We start from the raw sequence: 9,706 nt of genomic DNA on the forward strand, positions 1-9,706 counted from the left end.
AAACTTCAGTCCTTCCCAAGCCACGTCACCTCTTTTGTTCTATGCAGTTATTACCTGTGATATAAATCAAATCACTTTTTTACCTATATAAACTAAAAGGAATTTTATATCGATCACGTCTTAATTAGAAGGTAACCATAAAAATACAGAATGAAAGTAAAAACAATGCTGTATAAAATTATATAAATTTCAGCTGCCTGAAAGCTATGAGCCTGCTTTTTTTAACAAGACTAATTGGAGTAAAGCAGTATTTTTCCTCTTTTTGTACTATGACCCTCAAAAAAGAAATATATTTTACATCAAAACTCAGTATATACCCTTGTCTATATATACCTTGGAAACAGATTTTTTAAAACAGTACTTACATGTCATGCACTCTGATATTCCCTAGTCTATGAATCTACCTCATTTTTAAAACGCTGGCTGCATCCCACCACATTGGTTTCCGGAGGACTATGCCATGTACACAACAAAAAAAAAATGCGGGATTGGCTGGTTGATCGAGATATCTGTCACCAACTGCGACTCTGTCCTCTTCTCACCCGAAGGACTGAAAAGCAAACGTTGTCACTACGTGGTTCAATGTTCTGCAATGCCATGCCCACGTACCCAACATACACATGGCACAGCCAGAGAAAGCCCGTCCTAGATTTCTTTCAGATACCCAGTTCTGCCTAGAGCATGTCTTCTGTACACAGTAAGCTGTCGAGAACAGTCAACTGCAGATGATAATGAAACTTAACAAGCATGATCACAGTGCTTAAAAACATCTCAACACCTTTATTTAGGTCTAATCTCATACTTGGAGCACTCCTTCAAATTCACTTTCACATAAATGGCCTAAATGTCTGTACTTGTCCAACAGACTCTTCTACCCTACCATGGACCTCTTTCTTCCTCTCAGGCGCACTTCATCTAATTTTTTGAGCACTGGCCCGGACTTTTTGGAGAAGGTGGAGTAGCTCTTCAGTATGGTTTCAAACACAGTCTCAGTATTGGGATGGGTACTGAGGAAGGCTTTCTCTAGCACATAGAGATCAACTCCCTTATCTTCCGGAAGTGCTGAAATGAAACTGAGTCCAAAGTCGATGAGCACGATGTTCAGCTGTTCCACGGGGGGTTTCAGGAGCATGTTTGAAGTGGTGAGATCACCATGAATGAGGTCTTCATCGTGCATTTGAGCCAAAACCTGCCCAACTGTCCTGGCTAAGCCAAGGAGACTTTGGGGAGTTTCTTCAGTCTCCATGGTGGACTGGATATAATCTCGAACAGTCACTGAGCCTTCAATTTCTTCCATGTATAAACAGTTGGAAACATAGTCTACGAAAAAGACAACGGGGGCAGATATCCCTGCAATCAAGATAGAAATGGTTATTGGATTAGATTCTTTCTTAATGTTAAGTTTAATTTTCAAAGATTGAGCCAGACTTTTACAGTGCATATCTGCTCATTTCAGGAAAAAAGATTTAGGAATGTTGCAGAATAGTACAACTTAACTCATCTGGAAGTGTCCCCTGCTCATGCCCTGCAGGACTGTGCCTTAAGCCACCCCACAGCTAAGTTTAGTAGTGCCAAAGCACGCTCCTCCTTTCCACTCTTTATGACTGGATTTCATTTGTCATACTTATTCCCTAAAACAAAACAAAACAAAACAAAGAGCCAGAAGGGTAAGCATAGTCAAAGTATGTTCTACCTCAAAAGGACACAAACAGGGCACCTGGGTAGCGCAGTCGTTAAGTCTGCCTTCGGCTCAGGTCATGATCCCAGGGTCCTGGGATCGAGCCCCGCATCAGGCTCCCTGCTCAGCGGGAAGCCTGCTTCTCCCTCTCCCACTCCCCCTGCTTGTGTTCCCTCTCTCGCTGTGTCTCTCTCTGTCAAATAAATAAATGACATCTTTAAAAAAAAAAGGACACAAACAGGCCAAACAGAGTGTTGGCTGAGAGCTTCACCTTTGCCATCAGAAAGGATGGGTTCAAATCCTGGCTTCCTTCCTTATTAGTTGTATAACCTAAAAAATCACATCAATTCTCTAAGCCTGTTTCTGATTCTAGAACATGAGAATGATCCCTCCAAGAATTCAGAGAATTCACTGCATTCAAAGATTCACTGAATGACCATCAGGCCCAGCACACTTTTCTAGCAGTGACTTATCAGTGAGGATACAGCAGGAAACAAAGCAACTACGATCCCTCCTTAATGGAACTCATATCCTAGAGAGGGTGAAAATAGAAAACAAGAACACACAAATAACCATTAAATCCAGGTAAGGGCAGAGATACGTCTGTTCGCTACTGAAATTTCTTTCAGCCCTCCCACTACCTAACAATGTTCTGGCGTAAAGCAGGTGCCTAAAGAATATTAATAAAAGAAAGGATGTGTAAAAGTCAAAAGCCAGCGTTTCTGAGTCAGAGGTTATGGGCTGAGAACCTGGCTAGGTCACTCACGAAGCTGTGTAACCTTGGGCAGTTGCTTCCCCTCTCTGAGCCTCAGTTTCTCATCTGAGGCCAAGGCATACCGTGGTAGCGTACAATGGTGTTTTAATGAAAAAGTAATAAACGATTTAATGAAATCTAAAATGTACTGAGTGCTATGCACCAGCCATACATCCAAACATACTGTGACTTCCCTTTACCGGTGAGGAAACTGAGGGCGAGGTTAAATAATTTGTTGAAAGCCTGCATATGAAGCAGTGGTGTCGGTAATTGAACGCAGAGAGCCTGGCTCCACGCCAAGCATCTGTAATTACATCTGCTTCTTAAAAGTAATGAAGAGATAATGATCGAACACTGAGACGGTACAAATGGGAAAACCGAGGCTCGGGGCAGTTAAATAGCATGCCCCCCCCCCCGTCGGTCAATAGTGGAAGAGCCAGGAACTGAATGAACCAGCAATGGCTCCAGGACAATGCTCGTCGCTGCTAGGAAACGCAGCTCCTTAAGAAGGAAAGATGAAAGGATGGCATCTCTCAGCAGAAGTTCACGCAGAGGGTACAAAGGGAGAGACTGAGGCAAAACGGGGCGCGGCGCTCAGGGGAGACCCTCGCTCGCCTCGCCCGGGTCCCCTAGGCCCCCGGGCCGGGCCGCCTCACCTGCGCGGCGGCAGCGGAGCAGCGCCCGGGCCTCTTGCACCGTCCGCCGCCGGCCGAGCCGCGCCTCCAGCGCCGGGTGCCGGTAGCCCTTGGGGAAGCGGTGCTTCACCACGGCCGCGCGGCCCTGGAAGCGGCCGCGGAACACGCGCGCCTCGGCGCCCTGCTTCACCAGCTCCAGGCCGCTCAAGAAGCGGCTGCTCCGCTCCCGGGCCGCGACCAGCGCCTCGGCCTCCGGCGCCAGCTCCTCGTTCTTGTCGGCCGCAGGAGCAGCACTAGCGGCCGCCATGACAGAGCCTCGGCGCGGGCGCTGGGAGCCCGTCGGCTCTCTCCGGAAACTGCCGGCGATGCTCGGCTCGCTCCGTAAGTCTTCGGACCTCTTCCACCGCTCCAAGGCCGACACTTCCGCCTGGGGAAGTGGCCCCGCCTCCCACATCTTCGGCTATTTCCGTAAGCCCTCGGCAACTCTCGGTCAGAAACGCATCGCCCTCCTGGGCTCTCTCCTGAAGCTCTCGGAGTCTCTTGGTCCGCCTTGGGGGCCCCGCCTCCCTTCTTTGGCTCCTTCCGGAAATAGTTTAACTAATGGTATCCCCTTTTTACTCTTAAAAGCGTTCTAGTTTGGATGGTAAATTATATGGTCACCCTGTGGGTGATAAGAGTGGCGGCGGGGTATAGGTAGTGGTCCAATGTTAAATAAGGTGGTTAAAAAGGCTTCTGTGAAAAGAAAAGTCTTCTATGAACAGGTGACGTTTGAGCCTTGTGAATGGATGCCTGGAAGATGAGCATTCCAGGCAGAAGGAATAGCAAGTGCAAAGGCCCTGGGGGGGGGGGGGAGTGTGCTTGGCATGTTTGGGGAAGAGCAAGGGAAAGCTTTCCTTTCTCATCTACAAAATAAGATTGTAAATGATATCCATCCCGGAGGTTTTGTGAGGATTAAAGGAGTAACTAGGGGTAAAACACATAGAACTATGCCAGGCACATGACAAGCATTCCGTAGATGAAAGCTATTATTATTTATGGAGGGCTTAATACAATATCTACTATAAGGAGACTCCCAGCATCCAACCACTCCCCGTAGTGCGGTGCCCCAGGGCTACGCCAGAGCCACATTGCACTGTAGAAGACCCTCCGTTACCCCATGTCTTGGCTACCAGTGCTCAGACACAGGCGCAAGGTGGTTTGTGTGGCTTACAGCAGGAACCCTGACTTGTACCACCACCGAATGGCTGGGTGTTTGGTGATTGTGTTAGTTAGGGTACAGGATAAGCTGCTATAACAAAGTGACCTAAAAATAGTCCTAAAAATAGACCTAAAAATAGCTTAATTATGAGAGATCTTTCTTTCTTATGTAAAAGTATAGATCTGGCATCCTCAACTGGTTGCTACCTTCTCTGAGTCTATTCCTGTTGCTCCCCTGCTCCAGTTGGCAAGAAGAGGGATCAGGGTGGGGACAGGCAACTAAGAACTTGATCCAAAGTACCACACATCACTTCCACTCACAACCTATTGGTCAGAACTCAGTAACATGGCACATGAAGCTAAAAAGGAAGCTGGAAAACCTATTCTCTAGCAGGGCAGCCGTGAACTCAGCTACAAATTTGGGAAAATATTACTAAAAGGAAGTAGGGAAGGAATTATAATAGGACAATTGTAGACTGCCAAAAGTTTTGATATTTTAAGCTGCAAGTAGCAGATTTGTCAACTAAATGGCTTATTTAGGATAAACAATAAGTTCATTTATTATCCAACAGAACAAAATTTTAAGAGGTAAGGGCTCCCAGGTGTCCTTCAGTCACTTTATGATTTTAAGGACCCAGGGTCTTTCCATCTTTCTACCTTCATGTCTGTATTCATGCCCTTCACCAGCCTCAGCTTTGGTCCCTACACTTGTCATCTTATGGTCACAAGACGGCCACCAAAGTTCCACACATGATATGGGGACACAAAAACATCTGGCCAAAGAAGAGAGGGGCTACATCCTATACACCTCTCCTTATTTGGGAAAAAACCCCTTGCTGGAAGTCCCTCCTCTCCCACCAGGCCTCCTCCTGGCCCACGTGTCTTTGCGTTAGCTGCCGAGGAAGCTGGAAAAGTGAGGATCTGGCATTTTTGACCTGTACAGACAGAGACCTGCTCTAGAAGCAAGGAGGAAGGGAGCTAGGCATAGCCACTGGGGAGGCATCCACAAGTACCTGATGCACTGTGTGATGCAGCAACAAGCATCATTTCTTTAAGGTTCAGATTCATCATCCTCAAAATGAGGATGATTAGTTTTACTGTGATAATTGCTTATTAAGACTAAATATTAAGATGTTGCTCATAAGGGTGTCTGGGGGATGGCAGACACTCTTCGTATGCTTGTTTTCCTTCCCTCATCGGGGACCCTGTTTGAAACACTGAAGAAAGGCCCTTTCGTCCAAGGGTTGCTATGACACCAACCCTCAGCTCTGCAGCCCCTGCATTCCATTCACACACAGGGCAAGCCACCTTTTCAGGAATCAGACCCTTTGTGTGGACACAATGTGGTTTCCAGCACCTTTCATCAGCCCAGACCACTCAGAGCTCACCCAGAACCAATTCTATTTACAATGCCCAGCTTCCCAAGTTTGTGGCTTCATTATCATAATTGTTAGTGGCCACATAGCCATCTCCATGGTTACCAAATCTGTCTGAACCCCTCCTTTGGAAAATCCACTGTTGCAAACATATTTACAAGTCCCAGGCTCGCCGTGGTCAGACTGGTTCTGGCTTCTACTGTAGGAAAACCTAGTTTAAAACTTTTCAGTGGCTCCCCATTGTGCTTAGGATTAAAGACCCACGAGGTCCTGCGTGGGACCCTTCTGTCCCTCTTCTAGGCTCATCTCCTGTCAAGCACCCATTTGCTCTCTGATCTTCAAACACATTTGCCTTCTCACAGTCTCTCATTCTTACCAGGCTCCCTCTTGTGATAGGGCCTTTGCACCTGCTGTTTCCCATAACAGAAGTGCTCTTCCCTCCCTTTGTTGCCTAAACCCATCCAGGCATCTTTGTGTGCTCAGCTCAAATGTCACTTCCTCAGGGAGGCCCTCCCTGACTTCTCAGAGGAGAGAAAACCCAACTTTGATGAGTTCTGATGTCCCTTTTTGGCATTATCACAGACTTCCCTTTTTTGTTGGTTTGTATGACCATTTAAGTAGTGGCAGGATTTAGTTCCTCACTGGCTGTTCCTGGAGGCCACCCTCAGTTCTTGCCATTTGGACCTCTCCATTGGGCAGCTCACAATGTGGCAGGTGGCTTCATCAGAGAGGGTGAGTGACAGATCAGAAGAGGGTGAGCAAGATGGAAATCACCATCTTTTACAACCTAATCTCTGAGATGACATCCATCACTTTTGCTGTATTAGAAATGGAGCTAGTCGGCCCTGCCCACCTTCACGGGAAGCCATTTTTGAAGATGCTTACTGAAAGGACCCATTAGATCATTTCCTTTCTCACTTGCGCCAACAAATGAAGAAGGATTCTCCATTCTCTAGGAGAGACAGAGCCCGGCAGCAAGCCTACACACATCCTCATGACTTTAATGTGAGCCACAGAGATCAAAGAACATCTAGGGACTTTGTGCCCTTTCTATCATATAAATTCTATAGGTTATCTCACTGGAATGGAACAGTCCAGGCCTTGCTGTACTAGGCCCCTATGTCACCAATCTGTCATAGCCACTAACTCAGGAGACCAAGGGGTGAGCATTGCCCCGGTCTGCTGTTCCAATCCCGGAGGATCCTGTAGGGGCTGGACAGATGGGAAGCATAGCTCCTGCCTGCGTCTGCCAACACTATTGTCAAACAAATGCAGATTAACTCATCGCAAGAGAAGCCAATAACTCAAGAGGTGAGGGTTTGGGAAAGAGAAAGGGAGAAATTTATTTGGGGTGCAGGCAGCCGGGGGAGGTGGTAGGCTCAAACCTTAACAACTGACCTTTCCTCCCACAAGGTAGACACCTAGGGTTTTATAAGGAGAGGTTCAGGGGGCTACGGCAAGACACCTGACAGGGAGCATGTGATCCTGAGTGGGGGTCGGTATGTGTTCAGCACATGGTCACAGGCAGAGAAGGGGATGTGGTCTTCTAGGCATTCCTTGGCTATCAGGGCTTTTCTGACCTGGCGAATGGAATGTTCCGATCATTGCAAAACATCTTCATCAACGCAGGAAAGTGCAATAAGAAATAAGAACAATGGGTTTCAGTTACAGCATGAGTGAAGGGGTCTTGTCTATTTCTGGCTTTAAGTGTTGGGGTCTATAGTTGAGCAAGAGGGCTCACTGACAGCCAGGTGACAATTCTAGGTACTCACAGATGAAGGAGGAATTGTCATGTGACAACGGCCACGAGGCCTCCTTGGGCTCTTCTCCATCCTGGAAAGGCAATAGAGTGTGATGGAGAAGAGCCTGGTTTCCTCATAAGTGGGCTTGACTCCCTGCTCAGCTACGTACTGGTGTGTGCCTTTGAGCACTACAGATCTTACTTACTATGCAAGCAACTTTCCCTTTGTCTCAGTTTCCTCATTCATAAAATGGGAGCAAATGGCCATAGTTACTGTTTCATTAAGCAGTTGTGAGGGTTAACAGTGAGATAATACATGCAAAGTACTTAAAGTGTATAATTATCACTTAATAGTTTAGTCTATCGTTCCTATTATTATTGGTGCCTAACAATTCACTCCAGAACTTTGCACCTGAAAAGCATCCGTTTACTATACTCTTGGAATTTGTGGGTCAGGAATCCAGACTGGAAACAGAAGGGAAGACTTGTCTCTGCTCCCGTGTCCGGAGCCTCAGCTGGAAAGATCTGACGGCTAGGAGCTGCAGTCATCTGAAGGCGTGTTCTGGAAACAGTGCTGGACGACTTCAAGGCGAGGACCACCCACTGGCGTGTCCACACGTGGCCTCTCTGTACCTTGGGCCTCTTCACAGCATGGCAGCATCCAGGTAGTTGGACTTCTTAGTGGCTCGGTGCTTCCGGTGCCAGTGTCCCAGTGCCCCAGCTTCCGAAGTCACGCAGTGCCAACTCTGTGCCCCCTACGGGTCGAAGCCGTCACAAGCCCACTTAGATTTCAAAGTAGGGAACAAAGAATTTTGGAGCCCCGTTTTCAAACTGCCCAACTGGGGATCTGGGTGTGTTGTTGTCAGAACTGTACAAGGGTCGCCTGGCTCAGAAGTTCTTGTCAGTGCTTCTTCTTTGCCGAGAGGGCTGTGTGTGTCTGTGGCACACGATCCCCGCTGGGTGAGAGCACGGCTGACAATGCCCCTGAACCAGTGCGTCCGTGCGAACATGCCGTGAGAGGCTGGACAAGCCTGTGGCCATGTGAGTGCTGAGCTTATACGTGCATTTGTGCCCAAGAAGGAGAATTAGTGGGGTGTCCCCAGCCTGGTTCCTTTCTAGAACTCATATATGGAATTGCCCACCTATGTCCACACAGATGCCTAATGAGAACTTAACTGTCACACAGCCAGAACGGAGCTCTGCCCCAAGCCGCTCCTCTCCCAGTGGGTAAGTCTTTCTTGAGTCTATCTGCCATCGGACCTACTTTCCTCCACCCCCACTGTTATCCCCTTCGTCAACCTCTCTCTCACCTCCACACAGCCTCCTCCCCTTGGGTCCCCCTATTTCTGCCCTTGCTCCCTATAACCTACTAGAACTCTCCAATTATTTCTTGTGTCCGTGGGAATAAGATCCACATTCCCTACCCTGGCCTCCCAAAGCCTTGCCAACCCCTTCCTCCACTCTCCCTGCCAAACCCTGTGCTCCAGACACTGTGGCTTTGCTTCCATTGTTCCTTACACTCCGTAAGCTCCTTTCACCACTGTGCCACATGGCCTTTGCCTTTGCTCTTCCCTTTGCCTGGAACCTCAGGCCTGAGCTCAGTTATCCCTCCGGAGAGCAAGCAGCCTTTCCAGACACACAGCTGCAGCAACCACCTGTGCCTGCACACCCCAGCACCCTGGTTTTCTTCTCTGCCCAGCCTTCACCCCTGCCGGTGTGTCTCTGGCTCCTTCAGTCATATGTTTCTCTGCTTCCCCCACTAGGATGCAAACTCCACAAGAACAACAAAGAATCTGTCTTGTTCTTCCAGCCCATCACCTAAGCCTAGCCCAGTGCCCGTGGGTACTTGGGAGGTGTCCCAACCCAGGTTGTCCAATGAATGGACAGTAATCCAGGGGCGAGGGTCTGGGTGGCTGAACCGGGTATATGAGTGTCCCGGTAGGTCAGTGTAGATGCATGGGTGTGTGTGTGTGTGTGCGTGTGTGTGTGTGTGTGTGTGTGTGTGTGTGTACACACAGGCTGGAGAGGCCAGTCTAGTAGTGTGGACTGCAGTGATTGAGGGTGCTCCTTCCCGTGGGGAGCACAGGAGAGGGCAGCGTGTGGGGGTCCCCCACAACAGGGATGACAGTGGGCGGGGGGTGGGGGCCAACAGGAGGAGAGTGGGTGGGGACCCGCATCCAGGCCCCGGGCGGTCCCTGGAGCCCCTCGGTCCCGCCTCCAGGCACAGGGGGGCCGGGGCTGGCCGACGTGGCTGCCGGCGCTGCGGGCAGGCGGGCTGGGAGGAGGGACGGAGGCGGGAGGCGGGCCGGAAAGTTTGTCGGGCGG

At 49.0% G+C, this 9,706-nt stretch overlaps 1 protein-coding gene across 1 annotated transcript; it reads right to left on the bottom strand.

The window, feature by feature from the left end:
• Positions 1–760: 760 nt before the first annotated feature.
• TP53RK (TP53 regulating kinase) lies at positions 761–3,463 on the bottom strand. The gene is made up of 2 exons (XM_028121846.2): positions 3,089–3,463; positions 761–1,350 (listed from the first exon to the last, which is right to left on the bottom strand). Exons 1-2 carry the CDS (start codon positions 3,372–3,374, stop codon positions 872–874), a joined length of 765 nt encoding a protein of 254 aa, XP_027977647.1. The 5' UTR covers positions 3,375–3,463; the 3' UTR covers positions 761–871.
• Positions 3,464–9,706: the final 6,243 nt, after the last annotated feature.

This window comes from Eumetopias jubatus, unplaced genomic scaffold (genome assembly GCF_037043125.1).
Source record: "Eumetopias jubatus isolate StellerSeaLion01/CBP00866 unplaced genomic scaffold, mEumJub1_p1.0 scaffold_9, whole genome shotgun sequence".
NCBI lineage: Eukaryota > Metazoa > Chordata > Mammalia > Carnivora > Otariidae > Eumetopias > Eumetopias jubatus.

Coding starts and splice junctions, on each gene's coding strand:
- TP53RK (XM_028121846.2), bottom strand. CDS start 3,374: ATGGCGGCCGCTAGTGCTGCTCCTGCGGCCGACAAGAACGAGGAGCTG. Junction 1,351..3,088: donor GCTCCGCTGCCGCCGCGCAG/GTGAGGCGGCCC, acceptor TCTTGATTGCAG/GGATATCTGCCCCCGTTGTC.